The sequence below is a fragment of the Ceratina calcarata genome, unplaced genomic scaffold (genome assembly GCF_001652005.2).
Source record: "Ceratina calcarata isolate Rehan_Ccalc_2016 unplaced genomic scaffold, ASM165200v1 scaffold337.2, whole genome shotgun sequence".
Classification (NCBI taxonomy): Eukaryota; Metazoa; Arthropoda; class Insecta; order Hymenoptera; family Apidae; genus Ceratina; species Ceratina calcarata.
The window spans coordinates 177,807-204,083 of NW_017156497.1; the positions used below are offsets into that span (position 1 = coordinate 177,807).

General features: G+C 48.6%; 2 protein-coding genes across 6 annotated transcripts in view; one reads left to right on the forward strand and one right to left on the reverse strand.

Moving 5' to 3' along the window:
- The window catches only part of LOC108625033 (prolyl 4-hydroxylase subunit alpha-1), a 67,083-nt gene extending 41,033 nt beyond the window's left edge, over positions 1–26,050 (forward strand). For both annotated transcript variants that reach the window (XM_018024729.2, XM_026813558.1), the window contains exons 4-12: positions 4,626–4,820; positions 21,401–21,723; positions 23,249–23,416; positions 23,512–23,684; positions 23,852–24,118; positions 24,248–24,472; positions 24,559–24,624; positions 24,686–24,851; positions 24,920–26,050. In XM_018024729.2, coding sequence (XP_017880218.1) covers positions 4,626–4,820; positions 21,401–21,723; positions 23,249–23,416; positions 23,512–23,684; positions 23,852–24,118; positions 24,248–24,472; positions 24,559–24,624; positions 24,686–24,851; positions 24,920–25,011 — 1,675 coding nt within the window. In that variant the 3' untranslated portion in view covers positions 25,012–26,050. The remainder of the gene's footprint in view (positions 1–4,625; positions 4,821–21,400; positions 21,724–23,248; positions 23,417–23,511; positions 23,685–23,851; positions 24,119–24,247; positions 24,473–24,558; positions 24,625–24,685; positions 24,852–24,919) is intronic.
- On the reverse strand, positions 10,885–14,903 carry LOC108625031 (Helicase with zinc finger). 4 transcript variants are annotated; one of them, XM_018024726.2, is made up of 6 exons: positions 14,463–14,903; positions 13,844–14,285; positions 13,600–13,768; positions 12,789–13,475; positions 12,066–12,581; positions 10,885–11,853 (listed from the first exon to the last, which is right to left on the reverse strand). In XM_018024726.2, the coding sequence occupies exons 1-6, from the start codon at positions 14,677–14,679 to the stop codon at positions 11,230–11,232; spliced, it is 2,655 nt and encodes an 884-aa protein (XP_017880215.1). In that variant the 5' UTR covers positions 14,680–14,903; the 3' UTR covers positions 10,885–11,229. The 4 variants fall into 4 exon arrangements, with proteins under 4 accessions (XP_017880215.1, XP_026669357.1, XP_026669356.1 ...); XM_026813556.1 differs by lacking the exon at positions 14,463–14,903 and having other exon boundaries at positions 13,844–14,083; positions 14,184–14,275; XM_026813555.1 differs by lacking the exon at positions 14,463–14,903 and having other exon boundaries at positions 13,844–14,083; positions 14,174–14,263.
- Positions 26,051–26,277: the final 227 nt, after the last annotated feature.

The following is a 26,277-nucleotide window of genomic DNA, read 5'->3' on the forward strand; positions in this document are numbered from 1 at the left end:
TCGACAAATGCTTTGAGTAAAAGTCATAGGTACTACTACTACCTTCAAAAAAGGTGGTATACAGTTTTCTTCTGCCTTAAATTACTTCAGGAGAAATTATGGAAATTATTTCGCTCACCGTCAATTATTCTCCTTGTTGGTATTACAATAATTCAATTAGTCGTTCAATTCGTCAATTGAGTCATTCCTAAGCCAGTAATCGATGATTAAAACCAGTTAAAAAACTTGCAACACGGTAATTCATAAAATGTCCGACGTATCCTTGACTCGTACTACTTGCGACGTACGAAATCAAATAGAAGGCGCGCACTTTATTTGTTCGTTATAATAATTTACTCACTCGTGTAAGGCGTTAATTGAATCGTTTTTAAGTCGTGGACGAACGATATACATTAGACTTGTGGGCTGCACGAGAGATACTACTGGCTGGAGATCTGTTTGTTCTCTTCGACGCCACGAGAGTCGATCTTTTCCCGAGAAGTGATCGTAATTATTCTGGGAGTTTACGGATGGGAAAATGGGAAAAGAAGGCGGTAAAAAAGTTTGGGAAGCCGAGGGTTAACGAGTTCGTACGAGCGGAATTGGATGACACGATAGACGAAGAAGACACAAGCTTGTGGGGGGCAGAGAAGGAAACGGATCGGACGGGACGGATCATCCGTCGTGAATTAAATTGGCCGCGGGTGGAATGCTCGTGTACCCGTGAAATTACCATTTTGAGGTTCGCGCCCTACTTCAAAGCCATCTTTTTGCACGATCTGACGTCCGCTGCTCGTTCGGTTTCCCCCGCGCGAATCATTCCTGCAGCTACTCGATCTTTATGAAATTCGGCAGAAAGGAGACAGTCTCTCTCTAGTCTTTTAAAGACGTCCGAACGGATTGAGACGGCGAAGGAGACTCGCGAAAAGTCGTAACGGGCTTGGCGGCCGATCGGCTCCTTGGCCGGGAGAAAATGAGAGGGTCCGATGCGGAGTCGGCCCTTTCGACCCAGACGTGGTCTCTTTCGTCCGTTTTTCCCGTCCCTCGTAACGACGCTAATTACGCGTGACCGCAAATTAGCTTCCGGCCGTTTCGTTCCTCCAGGTAAATTGAACCTGACCACGTGCACACACCGACCCACCAGAGCATAGCTCTTGCCGTCTTTCACGTGGCACATCGAATTTTCTCATTATTCCACGAAACACGAACCGAAAGTCACGCGAATTTACTTTTTGTTAATTCGCGTCGATCGTCGCAGCAACGCGCGCAATGTAAAATCGAGAATATTTACGAAACAAAGAGATCTCGATTGACGGCTCGTTCGCTCTCGTTATCGTGAAAGGAGCAGGGAAATACTTTTGAAGGGGTACGGGGGGTGAAAGGCTTGATCGACGTCTCTCTTCTCCCTTTGAGCCATGATTTTGCACGTGACGCCGTTTCTACAGATTTTTTTTTTGTTACTCCCTTTTCCCTCGCAGTTCCGTCTACAAACATATTCGTGCAACAGAGTGTCGTTCCCCTCTTTGCAACGCTCGTTGTTTTCCGGTCTCATTGGCGGAAACGAGGAACGGGAAAACAATGCCCGTTCACGGCTCAAAGGAACGACTTGTTACCTGACCAGTTTTTGGTAGCTTCGAAAACTCGTCGATCGAAAACGTTCTCGATCGGTTCGTTACATTTCCCTTTGTCTCCGCCGATTCGACTTAAAATTGATGGAAAATCAAGGAAACATCGTTACGCTACGCGCGCACGTCGATCGTCAAACGGTTGATCAACGTAAGAATCGAAATTTCATAGACAAGTTTAATACTTGGATACGCACAATTGTATGAATTTAATTACGATCGCAATCGACGAATCACATTGTCGTCGGTAAATCGAGCCGTGAAACCAAAGCAGGGGGTCGATCGGTCGATGCTTCTTTTTTTTTATTGTCCTATTTTTTTTTCCGATCCCAATTCTCGCCTCTTGTCCACCGATAGAGCCGGTTGGTTTCCCGGGACGAGAAAAAAAAAAAGCGACACTAACGAGGATCAAATGAAGATAGATGGCTATCGATTAATCACGCGCGAGGGGGAAAAAAAATTTTCGGGGATTGATTCGTATTTCCGGATTTCCTCGTTCTTACTCCAGTTTTTCGACTCGATCCCGTTCGACGACTTTTTAAACTAGTGACGACGTATCGTCGATCGATTGTGTAAGAAAAAAAAAGAGAGAATCGAAACCGGACCGTGAGAGGTTTGAACGCCGAATCTGGAGTACCGCGACCGAGCTCTGTAATTCTTCTGGCAGAGTCAAAGGACAAAGGTGAAAAGCGGGTAAAAAAAAAACGAAAAAAGAATGATGATTTCCCCTTTATTGTGGAACGCGGAAGAGCGGGTTCCGCGGTGCAAGTGGCGGCGCGAGAGACCTCTTAACGTTTTACGAACTTTCGGGAACGGCTCTTCTTCGGTTTCAATGGCGCGGCCTTCCTCTTTATCCAGGGAAAACGAGGAAAAGAGCGATTCACGGAACAAAGGGAGGCTCGCGTGGGACACGCGCCGATCTAATCGTTTTTCTACAAACGATTTTTTGTGTAGAGACGCGTGACGGATTCGGAATTGGTAACAATAATAAAGATGCACGATGGCTGCTGGTTCGAAACGGGATTCTCGTTGACGCGGTGGCACGTAGAGAAGAATCGTGGTACGCATTCGGTATACGAGAGGAGAGGGAGAGAGGAGAAAGGGAGAAGTGGCCCGCGAAGAAGACTGCTCTTTCTTCTCTGTTCGCGAAGATGGTCGGGGGGTGTCTCGGTGGTTCTTTTCGCTTTTTCTTCCAGTCTCTTTTACACCTTAATTCCCTGCGCCAGTGGTCGCGCTACCCTCGAGGGCCTATTCTTCCGGGGTGCCGCTTAATTAACGCCGTCCTTTCAGCGAGATTTCCGGGAGCTGCCTTTCACCACCATCGCCCCCGCTCGTCCGTGTCGCGTTTCCTTTCCCGTGGCTCTTTGAGAGAGTTTAGAAGAATTAATTTAATATGTAGTCCGCCACGCTGATGAGTACCACCGCTAGGGGTCTTGGTCGAACAATTAAACCGATTATGGCGTCGTCCTCTTCGAACGCTTCGTCCTCCGTGGAAGCTTCAGATTTCACCAGTTCGCCGATATTTTTTTTTTTTTAAAACTCGCGAAACGGTCACGGACGAATTTGTGGCGATCGTTTGGATATGACGCGTTGTAACCGTGAGAGACAGGGACGAGCGGAGGCTGCTGGTTTTAAAATCGATGCGACGAAGCGTTTGGGAAAGTTGGTCGTCGATCCCCGTTGTTCCGGGGGCGGAATTTCGCATCCGCGGGAAAGTCCGTCGTTACTCGGTTTAACATGAACTAATTTGCCTCGATCGCCGGCCGATTAGCCGTGGCAAGTTGAATTTCTCGTTTCGGGGGTCCGGCAATTTGTACAAATTCGCCTGAGCTTCGGTTCATAGAAATTCGCTGGTCAGAACTAACGGGTCCGGGTAATACGCTGGTGGAAACTCGTCGGCGTTAACAATTTCCTCCGTGCGATACGAGAAAACTGCTGGACGATCGAAGCGAGGTAGCTCGTCGTCGAGATTCGACCGAAAAGATTGTTTAATCGAACGTCCCGGGACGAGGTTCGCCCGTCGTAAATCCTTGAAACTTTTCGGTCGCTTCTTAAACCGTCGATCGTCCGGTCGCAAATTAAAGAAAAATTCCGTAATCGAGTTTCCCCGGCTGCCGTCGTCGTACGTCTTCCCGTTGCGTCGCGTTCCGCTGCTCCAACTTTCCTCGGAGCGAGAAGGATTAAAGTTTCGGGAGAGACCGGCTTACACCTGCGCGATCGACGATTTATTCCGTCACGCCGTCGCGAACTTCTCTTTCGCGTTTTCCTTTTTTTTTTTTTTTTTTTTCTCTCCCCTCCGCCCCCGGCTTTTGTGAACGTTTCACGGCCACTCGAAAGTTCAAAAGCGTTCGTTCTCGAGAGTGCTCCCAGGAAATCGGTGGAACGACTCGTAAATAAAATATCTCAACGAGTTCCATTCGTCTTTGCAGCGAGACACGAGCGCGTTCGAAATTTGCAATAGCCACGTTTTTTTCTTTTTTTGAGAGCGACGATCGATCGAAAATGAAGACGGGTTGCGATCTCGCGTCGTTGTACGAATCGCTCTCCCTTTTTACCGTCGACCCTGTTTCGCTTTCCTGCCTGCCGGATATCTGATTTCACAATGCGTCGAAAGAGTTTGAAACTCCCGTGATTGCATTAGCATCCGAAGTTCCCAGAGAGGAGGAGGAGTACCTGGCCGAGTCTGGCTCTTTTTCGAGCGGCGACTCTCGTCGACGAACTTTGCACGGAGGGAGTAAAGTCTCTTCCGGTGGCAGTCAGTCTGTTTGCCGATTAAGCGAGACGTTTAATTGAACTGAATATGCAAACGTGTTCGTCTCAGCGTTCAAACGCTCTGATACATAGATTTCCACGTTCGAGACGCACATGTGCGTCTCAGCTGCTACGGTTTCACGGAAGTTCGCTCATGCTAATTCATGCTTGTTTGCATGATTTTATCGAACGAGACGCTCGCGCGCGACATGTCGCGGATAGAAACTTGGGAGTCTGTTAAAAATTTCGTTGCTTCTTGTGTGACCGCAGGACGAGGAAGATGAGGAACGGGACGTGGATGACGATCGGCCTGGCGATCCTGATCTCGATGACCATCACGTGCCACGGGGAACTTTACACAGCGTTGGCGGACATGGAGGAGCTGCTGGAGACGGAGGCCGTGCTCATCGACACGCTGAACGGGTACATCAAAGCGCAGGAGGAGCGGCTGGCCACCCTCAAAAAGTGAGTGCCATTACAAGTTGTCCGCTATTTCTATTTTACGATGCATTCGGTTGGGAGACAAATTGCACAATCTCTATTCTCGATCGGTCCGGAAGTCGGGCGATATAAAAATAGCCTCTCAAAGAGGGGATTACGGGGGAGAACGAGGCTCGGACGAGCGAATCTGGACCGTTTCTAAGAGTATCATCCAATATCGGAGAATAACTGGTGTAATCCTCTGCCGGAATCCCTTTTCGAGCTCTCCGCCGTGTAATTGGTCGGTGGGAGGAAATTTACGGACACGCGTTAGCCATTTAACGTTCCTCTCGATGCTGCTTAATAACCCGCTATTAAATCTCCCGATTACGTCGGTCTAGTTATGACGCATATGCTCTGATCAAAGACTTTATGCATCCGATTGCACAACCATTAATGGCCAGCTCTCTCTCTCTCTCTCTCTGTTTGTCGTCGGTTCAAAATTCTCGATCGATCAACTTCTTGTGTACGAATAATTCCGTTGCGAAAAAAATGTCGGACCGAAGAATCGCGTTTCGCTCCGGCCGAGCCAATATCTCGTAGGAAATGGGGAGCACTTTGAAAACAAGATGAAGATAGCGTGATTCGTTTCCCGAAAAGTAATTACGCGATGGCCGGGATTAAAAATAAAAGGAACGGGAGGAGAAATACTGCGGCCGCGTGAACCGGAGAAGAAGGAGGAGGAGGAGGGTTGGTCGCGCGAGGTTCTCCAGACGCCGAACGAAGACGGAGGAATCTCTGCGGTCCACGTTTCCGACGTCTCTCGCTCTTATTTGCCGGTCGGAGAACGGGCGAGGAGGCATCGGTATCGAGTCGGGCAACGCGCCAAATCACACCCGCGGGAAGATAAAAGCGTGGGGAATTATTGGGGTGAGGCGCGAAATCTTTTTTATATTCCGCCGCCTTTTGTCTGGCCAAAAAAAGAATCGAGCGAAACGTGCCGGGAGTGTCGGTCGCCGTTCGATCTTCTCGATTCCTGCTTCTATTTTCGTATCGAATCTTCAGCGCGTTCGTGTCACTGGACGATGGAAATAAACGAGGTATTTACCTCCGAGCAGAGTTTATTCTCGCACAGATTATTTAGCAGTTCGACAAATACGAATGTAAATTTTCGGATATCGAGTTCGACGTCCGCCCGCTCGAATATAAAAGGTGATCCGAAAATTTATTTCGCATGCCGACCACACATTTTTTCCACGGACATTAAAAATGTATCGAGTTGCCTGCGGCAATTTTTTTTTTTTTCCTGGAATACACTGTGTTTTTTATGCGTTCAAAATATTTCTCTAAATATTGGAAATCGTGGAAATTTTCGAGGTGAAGACACGTGCGTGCGTTCCGCGTGGGACGGCGTCTTTCTCTCGGCGACGATCGCTTCGAGTCTCGTGCCAATTCAGAATTCATAACCGACCGACTCTCCCTCGTGGTTATTTTTCTTTTACGAAATATCTACGAGATGTTCTGAAGTAGGAAATTCGGTGGCTCGAATTTCGTGGAGGGATCGCGGGGCGTCTTTATCCGAGGATCTACGGGACGCGATCGTTGGGACGATCGATGGCCAGGGTGGGATTACGAGGGAGTTGGAGAGGGCGATCAAAAGATGAGTCCGTGGATGGGCCGACACGGTATTAGCGTGCGCGGCGAAGTCGGTTCCGATCGTTTCGCGAAGTCACGCGTGAAACTTTCCGACACGAAATTCCGATCGGAACTCGGAACGGTTTGCTGCTGGATATTAAACGGAAACGCGTCGTAGCCCGCAACTTTCCAAGGAATCCGGCTCGTATGCACCGCCGCCGGAACACGAACGCGCTTTCCTTCGCTCCGTCGGTTCGACGAAACGTGTACGTCCTATCGGCGCGAACAATTGATTCTTATTCGGATCGTTCGAAATCCGGGTACGCCTCTGGTTGAAAATTCTATATGGACGTTTCGTGCGTACCTTCGATCACGGTCAGATGAAAACTGGTATAGTACACACAGCGCTTGTTCCTACGATTTTTTCCGAACCCAGACAGCGTTTACATCCGCGTTTTTAAATCCATTTCCATCGCTTATATCGAAAACGTTGGCGCGTGACACGATGTAGTACCCTCGAAAGAGCCTCGGAGGACCTTTCAGAAACAATCTGCACGTTTCCATCGCCGGCGCGAAACAGAAAAAAAAAAGGAAAAAAAAAATACAGAGAGTATGAAAAACAAGACGTGAAACGTATCCCGTCGACTGTCACACCCGAACGAAGCGAGACCAACCCTCTCCCCCGTTTCTCTCTCGTCGCACGCGCGGAGGAGCGAATCGATTCGTAATGCGTTTGCAATTATTTATTCATTTACCCAAACAATTTTGTTCCGCGGAATCTAAATCTCGTACGTTTATTCGCCACCGAATTCGATTCAATTGGTTTGGAATTATTTGATAAAGCGGCGGGCTTTAGATGGGGAGATCGGGAAAAAAGTAATTAGCCGGGATCGGCGGTAAGGGATTATTTCTAGTAGGTTTCCGCGGCCAAGACTCGGCCATATCGGACGATTAAAGTTCGTTCTACTAAATATCCGAGTAAATGTTTCGCCGCAGAGGAACTTTCGGTTACACACCGATTCCGTTCGATCGTTCTTTTTACCGTTTCCTCTTTGTTTCAAACAGCACGCGCGTTGCCATTTACTCTGGCCGATCGATGAAAATTCGAGTCACATTCGCGATTAATCGAGTCTGTCGAAACGGAACGAAGCGTAGGCGGGGTGGGTGACAGGGCAGTGGCGTCTAATTGTTCCTTTTTAGAACCGGATCCGAGGCTTTGATAAGGATATCGTTGAGACAGAGGAGGAATCGGATTCCGTCGTTGCAGGAAACGGCGTGAACTCGAACGAACCGGTATTAATTGCTCCGTTTCTCGGCTCGCGTGAACCGTATCGATTCGGAGAGCCAGTCGATACCCAAAAAACTGCGCCGTCTTTAAAACCGCCGAACGAAACGATTCGTCGAGAGCGTCTCGTCGTCGTGGCTGTGACGACGAGTGAATGGAACACGCGGTGACTGCGACATTGGAAAATGAGAGAGCCGTAATGGGGGGGCAAGGGACAAAAGGCGGAAAACAGAGGACGATCGATCCACTGTCGGTATATAATTATGTTACCAAATTGCAGACGCGGCAGGTGAATTTGAAGTAACGGCGCGTTCGGGTGGGACGCGCCACGCACCCGGACGCTGATCGATTCCACGCGAAATCGAGCGTGTATTTTATTCCTGGCAGGCTCGAAATTTTCCGGATGCGTGCCGCCACCGGAAGTACCACCAAATTTAATTGAATTGTTGCGCGAGCTTTGCAAAATTGCGGCCGGATCGCTTACAAACTGCCCGTCCGGATCCGGTTCCATTCAATTTCCGATACGCGACGACGGCCGACCGTCGAAAAACCCGTGCAGCGGAGTCAAGGAGCGTCGATCCAACCGAAAACGGTACCAGAATTCCATCGCAATTGTACGGTTTTCATTTTTTCTAAAAACGAGCTGCCGTTCGATCGGTTTGACTCGAGATCGCGACCGTTGAACGTCGCGTAAAAATGATTTCAGAGGAGTGTGTTTTCTGAACGAGCTCGACCGTGATTCGGCACGTTCGAGATTTAATCGAACGCTCGTAAAGCCCGGCCTTCGGCAAATTTTCAACGGCGAATCGACTTGGTGTTTTCGGCGTCGCGAGTAATTCCGCGGACGTCCCCGGCGGACGAATTTTTCTTACCGCTCGAAATTTCCAATTAAACGCGGACGATTCCCGTGCGCGGTCTTCCGCCGTGCATCATTTTTTCCCTGACAACTGATCCGCGAAATTCTCTCGATTTCTCTGGCACGAACTTTGGAAATCACGAATCGACGACGAAGAACGATCCGGTTTTCGATCGATCGACGGTGAAAAGAGTCCGAGACGAACAGTGTGGGTGTAGATTATTCAATTTCTAATGGGCGTCTAATGAACGGAACGAGATCAACGACGCTTTGATCCTACGCTACTTTGAACGGTTCATCGAACGAATCCCACCGACAATTTCGATATTCCCAGACGAGAATCCCTTTGTAATGCTCGATTCGAATCGTTCTCACCTATTTTTCGTTACGAAATTCGTTTGGAAAATTGCACGGCAACTAGAAACACGATTATTATCGTAATTGCGAACTAGTTTTAGTAAAATTCTGTCGGTCGATCCGCACGTTCCCAATTTCTACTCGGTAATTTGAAACAATTAATTGTTGGTAGGGCGGGCGCGGTGTTTGAGACTTAAATTCGGTGTACCTTGGCTGCGAAATCGCGAGCTACCTACCTATGACCCTGAACGCTAAACACCGTTATAATATTCATCTGGAGCCTGGAGCAACGGTCTGAAACAGTGAACGTCAGGTCGGATAAGCATCCGCGTCTCGGGTTACGTAGCCACTCGTCGACGGATAATTTTATCTGAACGATGCGGGTGGTAGCAGCGCGTCGTGTCACGGGACAACGTCGTCGGTGTAAGCAGAAACTCTCGGGTGTACACGCGTGTGGTAAACGTGTCGACGTCGCGCGTGTATCGGGAATAGGCCAGCCAGCTGTCATCGACGTATCTGCCCTGGCCAGTATCGCTCCGGTATTAACCGGACAATGCCCGATAGAATTATCCGAGACTCTAATTACCAGCTGGCTGATCGATCCGAGCCTTACTTTCTTCCTTTCCAATCGAATTCCACCGACGGCTCGGTTCTCTTAAATTCTTGCCTCCGCGTCGATTAATTCGCGAGGTGAATGGAAACATTTTTGAAAGCAGTTTTCATGTTTCCCCCGGCCAATTAGGTATTCCTTTCGGCGAGCATCGGCCGGGATCGACTTCCTTCAACTTTTTCCTAATTGCGCGCGCTTATCGCGTAGACCGTCAGCCCGGAGGTCGCGGGCGCAATTTCACCGCTAATTGAAATTTTTGTTAGTCCACCCGATACACCTCGTCTGCAAAAATTGGATAACGTTCCCTCCTGACTTTTATCGCGACGCCAGCCAAGAAAAAAAGTGTACGAAGCCCGGCAACTTCGGCTCGACTTTCTATTCATTTTCCACTTTATATATTTTTCGCGTAGTCGGCGCGCGAGTTGGTTCGCCTGGATTAATTCTTGATTCCACCGAGGGACCAAGGAATTTTAAAGACGAGACTCCTTTGGGGCTCGCGCGATAATTTTCGCCGCTGGTCGACGGCCGGAAGTCGATGATAACGTAACAATTTAACAGGTGAATCCGCGGAACAAATTTTAGAGAGGACCGGACGATGAACTTTCGCCATTAACCAACACGAGCATTGTTTCCAGCTTTTTCGGCTCCCGTCCGAGCGATCGCTTCCCGTTTCTGATAAAGTGCTGTTTGATGGTTTTTGTTCCCGGATAAAATAGGGGTGGTGCTAATGGCTCCGTCCCTCCCCTGTTTTGTGTTGGTAATTACCGCGGCTCGTGCCCCTCCTCCTTTCGATTCGTCTCGACGACTGATGAATCCTCGCCGATTCCTCTGTTGCCGCGAGTCAGAGAAACCGTGGTTCGACACCCGCGCGATCAAAATCGGAAACGGTCCAACCAAAGGGTAAACCGGATTTAGTGACGGAAACAAATTATTACCTCCGGCGAATCCGTAGAAATTTTGCTTCATCGATGAAACAACGGCCCCGTTAATTAACTGACAACGAGCTCCCGTTGATGCGATCGGCACGCGCGGGGTCTTTTGTCCGATATTACGCGTGGATCCGCATTGATCACCGACGCGCGTATTAAACCCGCCGGTATGAATGTGCCCGCGCCGTATTGATCGTCGCGTAATTCCGGATATCGCCGAGACGCTCTGCTAATGCGTGATTATGCCCAGAGTTTACGTCGGCGAATCTCCTGCCTCCGCATTGTTTGTCAAACGCGCGATTTACCGTTAATCGCACCGAGGCGTGTCGTCATCGTCTGCGCGAGTTAGAATCCGTTGTCAAAGACCCACGCGGTCGATCGGATCGAAGATCGTCCAGGGGAACAGGGGGAGGTCGAGGGATTCATCGAAGGCTTCGTGGAACTAGTAAAAAATATATTTCTATATTATAATTCAATGTTGTGGTATTGTTACATAAATTGCATGATTTTCAAACAAATGCGTCTCGTAAAGCAATAGAAAGAAAACGGTCCTCGTCGATCACGCTTCGTATGCGAAGGTAGTATCGGCAACGATTAATTAATTAATTAATCCTTAAATCTATTCACATAGAGACAGAGAGAGAGATACGCTCTCGGGTTAGTAGTCCCCGTAAACCCCAGATACATACACGTATACGTTATATACAGTCGATCCCTGATCCTGCTGATCAGACCGCAGACTTTTACGCGAAACTCGGTAAAACGGTACCATCTAAACGCGACTACGTCGAGTAGAACGGATGGAACACGGGATACATGACGGGAACGGGTACGTATTCGACCATCGGTACGTACCTTCGAGGAACGAATTCTCTGGCGAGCGGGTTCAGAGGAGCGACCGAGGGGAGTTCGGGAATTTGAGTCAACTGGTTCTGCAACGTGTTCCGGTCGACGTTGCGCAGATCGGCGACTTCTAAGTATCTCTGCCAGAGTTTCCTACAGGAACCGATGGTGGACAACGCGATCGGGTCTCCGACGACGGCCACCATACACTTGGCGCGGGTCAGGGCCGTGTTTAGTAGCCTGGGATTCGTTAGGAAACCGTAGTCGTTGACGTTCCTCTCGGCGGAGTAACGGCAGCATTGCCCGGTCCTTACGGTGCTGATGAAAATCGCGGTGAACTGTTTCCCCTGGACGTTGAGCACCCTCTCCACGGACACGTCCGCCAGTCTGTGTTCCCTGAGCTCGGCGCGGATCCTCTGTACTTGCTCCGCGTAATACGCTAGCACGCCGATCGATTTCTCCCCGTAGGCGCCCCAGCGATCCGTCGGCCAGCTGTTCCTCAGCTCTTGCACTCGAGTCACCAGCTCGTAGACCTCGTTCATGTTCGCGTACCCTGTCGAGTCCTGCGGCAAACGAAATCGGAATTACGCGTTCGCTCGGTCGACGACGACGGGGAGGGTGTTCTGTGTCGGTGTCGAAGCAACAGGTATGTTTGACTCGGGAAGTTCGGAGAGGTGCGTCGAGAGAGAAGGTCGTCGTCAATGATCGCGCGTACATTCACCCGTCGATCAGACTCGGTTCATTCGTTCGATCATTCATTCCGCTTGCGACTCACCTGAATTTCGACTCCTTGAACGGCGTAGAAAGTGAGCGGTTTCAGGACAGGATGCCTGAGCAAGTTTTTCCCGGCTGGTTCCACGAGTCCTTCGTAGAACGCCTCGGAGGTGAACCGAACGATGTCGTCGTGGGCTCGATAATTCTGGTCCAGGTGAATTCTACAAGGATGCGCGGCGGGATACATTCCGTAGATCCTCTCTAACAGACTGATGCCCAGTCCTCTCTCGTAGGCTAGATCGCTATAGATCTCTGGCGCTAATTGCATCTGGTCTCCGGCGAGGACGAGCCTCGTCCTCGGCGTGGCCAGTGCCAGAGGTATCAGGACCTCGCATTCCAGCGCCTGAGCAGCCTCGTCGATCACTATGTGCGTGAACGAGAGGTTCAGACTGGTCAGAGAACTGGAGGTGGCCAACGTGGTCACGACCAATCCGCAGTCGTTCAGATCTTCGTCGGTCGGATCGCGAAACGTACCGTTATCTCTCATCAAACTATACTCCTGAACCACCGGGTGTACCTAAAATTACCGAGTGTCAGCTCGACGGTACAGAACGTCTTCGACGACATTTTCCATCGAGACTACCGAGGAGTCGCTGTTTCGATCGCGGGGGGTGTGTGTTCGAGGTGTATTATTTAAACGGGGAATTAAGAAGGATGGGCGAGTAGAATCTGTTTTTATTTCTCTATACAGAGGAGAAGTTTCTCGTTTTATTTTCTCACGTACCGTGTTCCTGGCTCTTCCCTTGTAATAAATTCTAACGGGCTTCAGTCTTGGATTCTTCTCGGCCTTGTACCAGACGTCGAAGAACTCTTTTACGTAGAGATCGGCCGCGCTGTTGCTGTGAGTGCACAGCAAAATCTTGTGCTCGGAATCGCCGGTGAGCAACAGTCTTAGCGCTTGGGCGATGGTAAACGTTTTCCCCGTTCCGAACGGGCCTAACAGGAGAATCGGTGGCATCGGGACGTCTACGGAGGCCGTGATCACTGCCACGGCCTTCTTCTGCTCGTCGTTCAACAACGGGACGCGGACGTTGCTCGCGTTCCTCTCCAGCAACTGCGCGAAACCCTGACGGTCGTTCATGTTCACGTGATCTTTCCCGAGGAACACGAGACCGATGTCCGGCAAGCTGTCGACGGCCTTGTGCCACTCGCAGTAAGGCAAACGGTTCAACAAGAACTGGACCTGAACGTGCAGGTCGGAGTCGGCCGTCACGTTCAACGTCTGCACGCACTCCTTCGACAGCCTGACGTACACGGTGTGCGTGCACTTGTCCTCTATGTGCGCCTCGAATATCGCCTTCGAGGCTTTCACGTGCTGCGGGCACTTGCTCTTGAAGAGCACTTTGTTGCAGCCTCGCAAGAACAGCCGGCCGCTCTTGGTATCCTCGGAGATACCGCGGCTGAGTGGCAGCTGCGATAAAAATGGATCGATCAGAAAGGCGCGTTCGAAGGACGAGAAGGCGGGTGAAGAAACAGTGAGTCTGCTCGGACTCAGACGACGGTTCGAGAGGGTAGAAAGAATAATGATGGCGCACCTGAGCGAAGAGCTCGCCGGGCGGCGCGTATTTGGCGATGGTGGAAGCGTCGCCGGGCAACGTGAGAACGTAATGATTGAGAAGACGCATGTACGAGGTCTCATTGTATCTGGCGATCTGCTCGTGCCTAGCTAGCTCTTCGACGTTGATCAATTCGTGTAGACGGCCTCTGTAATTTTCTGCCGTTAGACGTTCGTCCGTAAGGGTTTCTTGAGTCAAGAAGAAGTTGTGTTTGTTAGGATACAAATAGATCATGGACAGTCTCTCTTCCTTTGGATCTTTCGCGGCAACGAACGGCGATTCGAACCATTGTATACGATTGATCCCGTCGTTCCACGCGTTCGGGTTCTGTGTAAATTGGTAATCGGTAGCCTCCTCGATTCTGGTTAAATCTTCGATAGGCAGACAGTCCACGCAGACGTTTTGTAGCAACACGGGATAGTCGCCGAAGTAAAGGAGCATTCTTTGCCGGTATGTGCCATATCTATTGGCAGCAAAGTGAACATCGATAAAGTAATGCGACTGTTCCTTCCCGTTCCCGTTCGCATCTACGGTTTCCAATTCTGAGTTATACCATTCCTGACCGTTCGTCACACCGATCTCCTTGCTATCGTAAATCACTGATTTCAACGCAAAGTTCCTTCGGTTCTGATCCAGCGTCAGCGCTACTCTTTGCAACTGTTTACCTAAATCGGAAACATCCTCCATCGAAATTACGCGTCCACGACCGTCGTCGGAGGGAGCGTTAGAGCAAACACCTCCAGCGCAAGGGGGAATATATACTGGTTAATAATTGTAAGGCGTTTCAACGGACTCCGTAGGAAGAGGGGACGCCCGTCGAACACCGATTCAGACCGACTTACCGCGCGTCACTATCCAAAAGTTCCAATTGTAAGATGCGTTATCTGTGGTCAGCCTGCACAGCGGGCTCTTTCTCCAGAAAATGCATACGTCTTCGGTCTGTCCGTATCTGACGATCTTTTCCGGGCTCTCCGACTTGATCCAGTCGCGGTGCACCTTCTCGGCGAAGCTGAAAGGAGGTTTAACCTCGCCGTTCGTACGGAACGGGCGATCGACCATCGCGGAACACGAATCCTGCGCAATCTCGAAGAGTGTCGACTGGTTCCAGGGACCGAGTCACATCACTGCACGCGTTTATTCACGTTCTTCCTGCCACGAATAAACGTTTACGTTCGCGCATCGTGAAAATATCTGATACTCTGTTCCACGACGAACGCAACGGTCGATGATGCTACGGAGGAACTGAGGAACTGAGGCACCGAGCGCTCGTGCGCTGTGCGCAAGCGTTCGTTCAGGGCTAACGGAATGTACGAAGAGACATCTCGATGCGTAGGAGGCACTAGCCGCTTTATCGACCGTCGTTTTCGAATTACACGCGCTCTCTCTTCGTCTCTCTTTCTCTCTCTCTCTCATTGGGAGGATTCAGAAATTAAATCGGAGTTCTGAGGACTCGAACGACAGGTTCGGTCCCAGGCGACGGACGATCGCCGGTCTCTGTTTTAAATAAAAAAAACTCGAGACGTACGATTCGATGCGCTTCGAGTTTAAAAATTAGCGAAATTGTTCGGCGGTAGGAAAGACGCGGAATCGGCTTTTAGCTAAACGCCGGTTGGAAATTCGAGAGAAGATTCTCATGTAAATCGGTCGACGTTATCGAACCACCGGAAGTGGCTAAATGACGATCGCCATTATCCTGCGGCCTGGCGAAGGGTTCCCGGAGATAGAGAGGGTTGAAGAGTCTCCAGGAGGGGGTGGTGAATCGCGGTTAGCTCCCGGACTGGCTTGAAAGCTTTCGAATCGTCGACCATTTCGCCGTGCGTTGCTCCAGGTGGATCCCCCTTGATACCAGGCTATTCCATTTACCTCGCCGCCGCCGCCGTCGCCGTTGCCGCTGGTTGGAATCGGCCACGGCTGGAAAAAATTGTCCCTCGAATTCTGCCGCTCATAGAGCTGACCAGTTTCCAATGGATAAGCTATTTGTCTGTTTCCCAACATTACCCCGGGGAAATCTAATGCTCTTCCCGTTCTACACCGACCTCGAAAAGTTTTCTCTTCGTGAAAATGTACACGTCCTTCGCGTGCTTTCTCTACAACTTTTCCACGCGCCAATTCTATTTATCTCCGAAAGATTTTCACGTGAGAACCAACAATGAATTTCGTTTCATTCACTCCCCGTAGGAGATACGTTCGACGAAATGTTGTTCGAAGCTTTTGCGAGGCACTGTATCTGCATATGTGGGGGAGGTCGGTGGAGCTTCATACAGCGACGCGGAGGTCGAACCACGGCCACGAGGGTTGTTTTTTCGCGTGCGATCGGCTTCCCGTTGGCGCGTACAGTCTGTCGTCGACCAGTGGATACGATATTGTTATTTGTCTCCCGATCGAGATTTCCTCTGCTCCGGTGAATTCATTTAGGAACTGTTCCTCGTTCCCGTGGTCGTTGGCGAAAGGCGCGGTGGTATCGAGGCGATAAGACACGACGCCTGGTTCATTTTGTGACGAGTACAGGGAACGAGAAAAACGGTTTGATGGCCCGCCGGTATCTCCGGAAGCGGAGAGTCGATTAAAAAACTGACCGAGCGCGTTGCATGCCCGAGGGACACGTCGGAGGCGCGATAACGACAGTTCTTTATATTCCCGGTGCTGTCCGATATAACGAATCCTCTCGTTAGCGCGATTTCGACGTTTCGTTGCTCCTCGCACCCCCTCGTTACCAATGACGCCGGGTCACCTCCCCTCCCGACGGTTTTTCCCAATCTTCTTTTTTTCTACGGGGCGACAGATTTTAATTAGCGATACGTGAAATCGTAGTTCGGTTCGTCCGTGCTTGCGTTATCCTTTGTCTTATCTCGATGGAGCATCGCTCTTTGTACAGCGGACCACCCTCGTCCATTCGTGCAAATTTTTGTGCGAAACAGTCGTCTATTAAAACACGTGTATACATCTCTGGTTATTTACCGTCGCGTAATGAGAAACGTTCTGTTCGTTTGTTTTTCCTGGGTATCGTAAACCTCCGATTCACCGGCACGTTAATTTATTTATTCTTTTTCCCTCGTTTTCGCTTATCGAGTTTTTTCGTTGTTCCGGTACATTCGACGATTCGGGCGTAATGTAACGAGGTAAACTCCGGTGATAAGAGTTTTTGTTCGTATGTAAATCGCGATTTCCGCCAACTTTCTTCTAATTGCACTCGTTCTACGCGTTGTTCTTTCAAAGTTGCACTCATTGCGCTGCGTCCTTTTCCGCGGAACTTCCTGAAAGTCGCTATCAGCAGCGTGTAGACGCCGGTTTTATCACCCTCGCGTTTAAACGCGTAAATAAAATCGACCGGTGGACCGATCGAAATACGTGTGGCGGCCGTAACGTCGCCTCGTATTTAATCGAACGGGTATAAAGATCGGACGGAATTATCGGCGAGGGTCGAACTCTCCTCTCCTGTGAGCAATCCTGCGTGCAGGATGTCTGTCACAGCTGCTTCGCGTCAGGTGAACGGCGTGGCCAGAGTCAAGCGCACCTGGCTCGTTTATTCTGCTAATTTATACGACACCTCGTCACTTAGCCGAGTCCACCGTGAAATCGATACACCCTCCCCTCGACCACCATGATAACTAAACCATGATACTCCGGCACCTGTTCGCACCTGTTTCCCTGGTTGAGATCGCGAGGAAACGAGTTTCGAGCAGAAGTTTCGAACGACCACGCTCGTACAACGGAGCGTTGGCATTCTTTGTGTCTCTTCCGTACACGGGTTGTTTGTAATTCTAATAAGGCCGGTTGTCACGATCGATCTTCGGACGTAAGCAGTTTTTGCATTCGAGTATCGAACAATGAATTCCCTCGGGCGGCACCGACTGACGTATCGTTAACTGAAGTGAATTCGAGATTTCAGACAGGGGTTTGGAATTGGTCCCCCAAATTGGGGACATGTTCAACAGCCCTACATTACACCCTCTCATCCCCCCAGAATTCCGCTGAACCTGCTGAAAATTCAGACTGCCTATGGTCCGCCGACTTCCTTTCCGACGACAAAACGGGGTGTTGGTCGTGAACCGGTCGAAATTCATTTTTAACGCGGGACTCGACGACACAATTTCGTATCGGGAGTCGTAAGAATTTACCGTCGAAGTAAGCGTCGGGACACGGTTTAAATATAAATCGTCGGAGGAAAGAGCTCGACGTGGAAACTACTGTGGCAACTTGGTTCTATTTGTGAGTTTGGGAAAACGCTTTGTAGGGGCAAACAATGTGGAGGCTGTCAGCCGCGTGAAATCGACGGCGAGGGTGGAAAGTCGCGACGAGAGATAACGGAGCGCGAAAGGCGTCGTCATTGTGTCACGTCCGACACAATAGCGTCGGGGATGTCCCTATCTTCCGCCTCCTATAAGTTGATATCAAGATCGGATCGAGGTCCAATTGTAATTGGATACCAGCAGACAGTCGGTACAAAAAGAGAGGAGAGAGGACACTTGCACCCCCGGCTGGTCTAAACGCCTTCGATTCGTCGATTCGCCGCGATAATTGAGGCTCGTACGTTCGACGTAACGTTTTTCGTCGATCAAAAAATAACGAGAAAAATATGATCGTTGATGAGAAATCTCGCTGTTAGATTAGAGAACGTTCTCGTAAACCGGGAATCCGGGTCCACGTACAAAGTGGGTTTGCAATTTAAATCTCGGCGACAGGTTTCGCCGGCGTAATATCGAGTCTTGTTAAGCGTTCCTTGTTTCCCGATGCACGGGAATTGGAACCGATCGGAATAATAATGCCACGTCGAATGTTTTCGTTCGATCGCAGACGCTGTTTATAAAGCCCTCCGACACGTGTTTCGATAACCAGTTTCCTACCAGAAAAAAATATACGAATCGACGATATTGTAAATCGAGTACAAACAGATCCGGTTTAAGACGACCGTCGATCGGAATAAAAGTACATTGAACCGCGCTGAACGATATATCGCTGAACGATATATAATTTAATTAAAGGGATCAGTGGTTACACGGCAAACCACTTGGAGATCCGAGCGAACCTCGTAAATCTATATTCTTTTTTTCTACGCGGACGTTTCGTCCCTGGATACTAATGGTAAACCAGACCGAGTCATAATAAATCATCGCGAGTCACGTCAATGGATGACGAACGCTAAGTAGTCGACGATGTTCGCGCGTCTACCAGGATTTGCATTGTGTCGCGGCAATCCCGGCAATGGAATGGCCACAGGGAGGACCGCTGGCTTAATAATCCACGAAAGCCTCCGTTCAGGGTGGCTCTGATAAATTATTCACCACCATTAGGTCCCTACAGAATTATTCGATTAAATCTTCATTCCTGATCTCGCCCCTACCACTTGACCTATCACCCTCGATCGAGCAAACAAAAATCCAGGTCTCGCTCGATCCGAGATGTACGCAAAATTGTATTACGAAACGTGTAACGACGGAGAAACGGTTTATCGCGTTAAAGAAACTGGCCGGAGAGCAGAAAACGCGTAATTAAAATTCGCCTTGATCCTACATAGGATCGGAAACGACGGTAGGCGGAGGGGTGTTCATTGTACGTCTTTTCTCAGTGCGAGATAATAATGGAACTACAAACTCGGGTCTAGTAGAAAGTTTCGATGCGACGCTTTAAGATGTTAAATAGGAACCGAGCGCTTAATCATCGTCGTCGCTATTTCATTGTTGTGATAATAAAACAAACTGGCCAGCCTCTCGGAGAAACAAACGCGTTCAGAGATAGTATTGCCTGATTCACGACGTCGAAATTGTATTAAAGTGGTGAATTGCGGTTCTTTAGAACGAAACAACGCTGGGCGAGAACGTGTCAATGGAGGAAATAAAGAAGAACGTCGAGCTCTCATTATTTTAATTACTCCCATCGAGGCGAATCGAGCGGGGGTGAACAACTCCTTAGAGATTGACGAGGGGTAGAGTCGCGACCTTTGTACGTCTTCCCACGGTTTCTCATTAACCCTTTCAGAGAAAACGACCGCAAGTGCTGTGTTAATTGGCGAGCTAATCGACTGGTCGTCGATTCTCTACGATACTCGTCGATTTCTCACATTTCCCATGTAAATTCTCGAGTCTGAAGAGCGCCACGAGATTCTATTTAAACTTCTCGCTGCCCGTTTCGCGGCAGCTTCGTCTAAACGCCTGTGTACTTCCGTCCGGGGAACAGAGCCGTGAAATATTTTCTTCCAAACTAATTTCAAGTTGCGTGCGGTATTTTAATGTTCGACACGCTCGATTTGCATGGTACACTCGGGCTGCTGGAATTATTCATCGGTTTAACGCGTCTCGAGGCGATTGAAAATTTCCCCGAGAGTTTTAACGCGAGCTAATAGCCAACTTTCCACGACGGCAAATGGAAAGATCCGTCGTCGACGACGACGACGACGATGTCGGAACGATTTCCAGAAGTAATCGTCGCCGTTAGACACGTTCTCGTAGAGAACCTTTTTTAAATACTCGCGTAACAGCCAGTAGAAGCGCGTGCTATTATTCACGGCACGCGCATCGCGACAATTATCTGTATTTGTGTCGCGTCACCGGCAAGCTTCCTTTCCCTACAATTTCCGGGAGAATTCGTCGTGGCGACGAAAATCGAGTCGTCCCTTCTTCTTTTCAACGGGAAATGGGGCTGCATTGTCCGCCGACCGTTACCCCAGTTGTTGACACGCGCATACACGTTTAATACCGGGCCAGGAGTATTCAAAACTCGTTCGATGCATACGACGTTCCCTCGTAGAATAATAACTTGTCCTCGCCGTTATAAATAACGTCGAGATAAACGGAGCGCAGGAGAAGAAGTAGAAGAAGAAGAAGAAGAAGTAGAGTACGAACGAGAATGGTTTCGGAGCAATTGTCAAGAAGATTTCCAACCGCGAGACGAGACGATTTCGTTTCGTTCTGTTCGTGGTATTAGTAATCGCGGATTTCTGGTGGCGATTTTCTTTCGGTTGCTCGTTTTATCGGTCGTTCAACCGAGATCGAGAACGGGCTCGGAAGAGCCATTCGCGTGATCGGTTCAGCCGAGATAACGAGGGTAACGCTCATGCAAATGCGATCCGAATGGAACCCGGCGAAACAGCCCCTTTATCGCGATTTTAATTCCGCATTAGTAATTCGTACGCGATTCCGCGCCGCGTTACATCGATTGATTTCATCGGAGAAGATCTTCGATTTCCGAGAATTTCATTCTTCAAGCCAAGCGAATTAGATCGAAACGATTAAAAATAATTCTGCTCGCGAAAGAAAATTTGTATTTTCTTTCCGGCGACGATAAATCGGATCGCGTGTCGGAGGAAATAAAGAAAAAGGGGAACGAAACGGGATTAAAGCGAATCTGCATGCGAGCCACGCGCCTCGCCCCAATCGGTCGACGTATTATTACGTCCCCCACTGGGTTTTCCGCGCGATCTTCGCGAATTATCTCTTGTCCCTTGGTGGGTGGAGGCGCGCGCTCGTTATCTACGGCAGACAGTTATTGCCTATTGCCCGGTGCCCGGCAAAATAGAGAGAACACCACCGAATAATTCTCTCGTCATCTTGCCAAGTCCTTTGTGTCTCTCTTTAAACCCCGGGAAACAGTGACGAGGGGGAGGGGAACGTGCTTTGTCGCGGAACGAGGGACGACCCGTCGTCCCCGAATCGTTCTTGCGAGAGTTTCCATTCCCGAATCCTCGTTTCCGCCGAGAAACAAAAAAGACGGACCCGTCGCCGTCGAAATCCCGACGTTGCCCTCGTGTCGAATTAAAAATAGGAAACGTGTTGTTTGCCCGAAGAAACGTCGAGGATTACGCGAGGGAGCACGAGGAGGCCTCGAGGAACATTCAGCAGTACCTGTCGAACCCGATCAACGCTTATCTCTTGGTCAAGAGGCTGACCACCGACTGGAAGCGAGTGGAGGAGCTGATCACTCAGGACGTGGGAAAGTCTTTCGTGGCTAACATCACCAGCTCGCGTAGCGACCTTAAATTCCCGACCGACGAGGACCTGAACGGTGCCGCCGTCGCTTTGATGAGGCTTCAGGACACCTATAAGCTCGAGACTGCCCAGGTCGCCAGGGGAGTGCTCAACGGCGTCCAGTACAGCACTGGACTCACTGGTTCGTACACGCATCCCTTGTTTCTGTCTCTCGAGTCGTTTCGACGATGCAATTTCGACGTTCTCACAGTCTTATCCGTTGAAAAGGTCCGCGAACATAATCAGAGGCCTAATTTAGGTGAGCCGTTGTTCCTGCCGAGCGGACGAGATTTCAATGAACACGGAGACCGCCGAGTAGTTTTTTCTACGAGTTTAGATTCGCGACGCGCGCGGTTTTACACTTTTATTGCTTAGCCACGGAATTTTCCATGTTTCCCGGTGGCTCGTTTATTTCGAATCGCGTAAGCAACCACTTTTTCAAAGAGTTTTTCGGGCCACGGGGAAACTTGAACCGATCTTTTTACCTCGTCGTTGAAAGGAGGCCGTTGAAAAGTTTTTTGCGGCCGCGATGAATTTTTTCGAACAACCACCTACGGCTCCGAGATTCCGGAGCTGAAAATTGGGTCAAGCTACTGAAATTCCTGGAGAAATTGTTGCGCCAAACGGAAAGAAACGCACGGATAATTTAAAAATCAGCCGCGTGGGAAATGAAACAAGGAAGCCTTGATTCGTAAATACGAGAATTCGTAAATTAATTAACCGAGGGAGCTTCTTAGGAAAACTACGGGCCAAGTAAAAAGGTTGAAAGTTCGAAGAATAACAGTTGGCTCGGAGGTTCGCCCGTTTTTTCAACTTTAACTTTCAGATTCTCCGGGAAACGGTTTCCCATCGCCTGTTATTACGAATGTAATTATGATAATAGAATCATGAATTATACAGACGGAGTCCGCGAGTCGCGGGACAATCAGCGACTTCCTGGAGACATAAAATCGAAATCCCTGTTTCCACAGGATTCCGGCTTTTCTTCGTTCCGTTTGTTCACAATTTTCTACAACAGTCAATCGAAAGAGTCGATCTTTTCTATAGAATTAAATTTTCCATCCATGTTTCCACGTCTAGCCGTTGTTAAGGATGTATGGGCTATATACTTCCTGTTACTATTAAAAAGCTAAAATTATAGTCATTTCACATTTTTTATAGGTAATAGTATCACCTACAACTTTTACTTGAAGCATTTGTCGAAATTCCGCGAAAAAAAAATTTTCGCTAGCGTCAATAGTTAACGAGTTATTTGCAAAAAACTGTTTTTTCGTTTTTCGTAAATAACTCGTGAACTATTAATGCTAGCAACAAAATTTTATATGGAAATTGTAGGTCTCGTCGTCCCCTACAAAATGGTTCCAAAAATACCCCTCTAAGTCCAACCGTTTGGAAGTTATCGTCAAAAAACGAAATTTTTTTCCAAAAGTTGGCCGATTCGACGGTGGAATAGTCGGATTTTGTCAACATGAATAAAATGCGAAATAATCATACGTAACTCATTAAATATCGAAATTAGAAGATAAATTCACTATCTTTAATTACCGGAAATGCATTATTTCAAAGATACATAAACTTTTGGAATTGACCGTATAGCCAATACATCCTTAATCATTGTTCTCGCTCAGTAAATGGGTCACTGAACGTTTGGATGCTCTTTTTTATAGCCGGCGACTGTTTCGAACTTGGCAGACAGTCTTATCATAATCGTGATTACTATCACACCGTCCTGTGGATGCAAGAAGCCATGGACCGCCTTCAGGAGGAACAAAACGCTACGACGACTTCTAAGCCAGATATACTGGAATATCTAGCCTTCTCGACGTACATGCAAGGTACGACTTGTAGTTTCGATCAGAAATCTTGGATAAACGTTGATTAGACTTGAATTAATTGTAACGGATAATGAGGCGAGAATTTGGTTGCGTAGGGAACGTGGCACGAGCTTTAAGCATGACGAACGAGCTCTTGGAACTGGTGCCGACACATGAGCGTGCTTTGGGCAACCGAGCTTACTACCAGAAGGAGATTCAGAGCAAAGCGAGCCAGTCAAAGAAGAAACGGGGCGAGGACGGCCAGGACGACACGGCCGTTCCTGCACAAGTAAGATAATTAAACCGCCTCGTAGTCACTCCTGATTCCTCTCTAATCGTGTGTCCTTCGTTTCCCATCCACCACCGTCTCGCATCGTAGACAGCGATTTCAAACAATTTTTAGTCTCAAAGTAAACTAGTGATACTAGCGATATGAATCGATTTTTACTGTTGCAGCATTTCACAGTGGCCGAGGAGAAAGTGAAAACGTGGGGAGAGATGTCCGAGAGAGAACGGTACGAGATGCTGTGCAGAGGCGAGGTGTCGACCCCGCCTGAAGTGCAGAAAAATCTCAAGTGTCGATACGTCGACCGTGGGATCCCGTTCTTGAAGATCGCACCGTTCAAAGAGGAAGAAGCTTACCTGGACCCGAGGATAGTCGTGTATCACAACGTGATATACGACGAAGAGATCGAGACCATTAAGAGAATGGCGCAACCCAGGGTAAATTAATTATGCTACGAGTTCTACGCGCGAATTGAAACGTTTCTCGCGTCGACTCGAAAGATATGAGTAAAAAATGTGCAACGTGTTTCTCGCGTCGTCTAAGAATCGCATTTGGTCGAATTGCAGTTCAAGCGTGCCACGGTGCAGAATTACAAGACCGGTGCGCTGGAGATAGCGAACTACAGAATTAGCAAGAGTGCTTGGCTTCAAGAACACGAGCACAAGCACGTGGCTGCCGTCAGCAGGCGCGTGGAGCACATGACGAGCTTGACCGTCGATACAGCGGAGGAATTGCAAGTGGTTAATTACGGCATCGGTGGTCATTACGAGCCGCACTTCGACTTCGCCAGGGTAAATTACGAATCACGTATTGACCGAGTAAAAGTAATGATTGCTCGTTGCAAATAACGATTGCGTTTGTACATTTTCATATTTAGAAAGAGGAAACGAACGCGTTCAAGAGCCTGGGAACTGGGAATCGCATCGCCACTGTTCTGTACTACGTGAGTATTCGAACGGTCGACCAGTGCGACGACGAATCTCATTCGATGGAATAAATTTCAGATGAGCGACGTCGAACAAGGAGGCGGTACCGTGTTCACGGCGATTAATATTTCTCTATGGCCAAAGAAAGGCAGTGCCGCTTTCTGGTACAATCTGAAACCGAACGGCGAAGGGGATTTCAAGACTAGACACGCGGCCTGCCCGGTTCTCACCGGTTCCAAATGGGGTAATTAAACCGGATCGAATCGTGTCACGTCGAATGAAATAAACGAGAAAGTATTTAATATTTTTCAGTGGCGAACAAATGGTTGCACGAGAGAGGTCAGGAGTTTCTGAGGCCTTGCACTTTGGAGAATCAATCCCCGGACGAAGAGATCAGGCAGTGAACTTCGGACTGTTAGTGAAAATAAAACGAAGAGAGACAGGATTCTGAATTGTCGTAAGATCGCTGAAACGTGGAACATCTCACGGCTGTGTGTTCGGGCGAACGACGTTTCATCTCTGTTACCCGGCGATCATTACCCCCGGTGGATTTTGTATTAAAGGCAGAGGGCGAATTGTACAACTGCCAACTTCCGATTCCAACGTGCATTTAACGTTTCTAATAAACCCTCGTTTTTTATTATTAACAGACTGCGGACATTTTGTACGAACGCGCGAGACCCGCAGTCGACTCGTTAAGCGATTGTACAGCGTAAGATAGAAGTTTCGATGAAATTCGCTCATTAACATGCTACTATATCGTTAAACTAGAGTTTCTACAGGTGCACATATAGTATTAGGTAGTGTAACGTTAGGATTCAAGCAATAATAAAGTTGCACGTCTCGGCCAGTCGTTAGTTCACCGTGGAAAATCTTGTGATCGTGTACAGAAATTAACGATCGTGTACAGAGCACAAGATTCCAAACGATTTCACTCTCGTACATAGTATTGTATGATTAACGTGTATGAATGAAAAATGTGGAATGATACATTCCTGTGTTCACCAGAGAGTATTGCAATTGATAGACTGCGGATTTGATGCGTGATCTAATGGAAAATTTATCCGATGCACAAGGATAAAAATGAGATTACCAGATCTGAATCAAAGTGACGAGCGTCGTCGCGTAAGAATCTGCAGTCCAACGAAATTTTCGATCGTTCCTTAGATCGGTTCTCTTTGTACATAGTAGTGATTAAACGAGAAACGTCTACGATTCCTTAAATCCATTCGTCCTGTATACGAATCGCTTGTAAAAAGATTGAACAGTAATAAAACTAATGAAGCAACTAATGGAACGTGGCAGAATTTCAATGCCGCGTGTCTTTAGTGAGAGATTCGACATTAGAATTTAAGACTTCGTCTCGATGCTTGCATCGATAAATAAGATGTAATGAAAATTATAAGAGGTAGAGATCGAGGAATACAAAATTGATGCTGCACTACACAAATTTACATTAATTTCTTTATTTTATAACGGAGCGATCAACTCTTCCGACACTACACGACACGTGCGCACTACGCAGGCCATATGTCCACGTGCGTTCTATGCTTCCTGCGCTCTAATTGGCTCCCGTATTTTCTCCCGAATTTTCGTGGCGCCATCTAGCGGAATCGGCTCGAAATACACACTTTGTATTAGGCAAATATAAAGTGATAGGAGGTTCCACT

Coding starts and splice junctions, on each gene's coding strand:
- LOC108625031 (XM_018024725.2), bottom strand. CDS start 14,679: ATGGTCGATCGCCCGTTCCGTACGAACGGCGAGGTTAAACCTCCTTTC. Junction 14,286..14,462: donor CTTTTGGATAGTGACGCGCG/GTAAGTCGGTCT, acceptor TTTCCGATTTAG/GTAAACAGTTGCAAAGAGTA. Junction 11,854..12,065: donor TTCAAGGAGTCGAAATTCAG/GTGAGTCGCAAG, acceptor CGTTTGCCGCAG/GACTCGACAGGGTACGCGAA.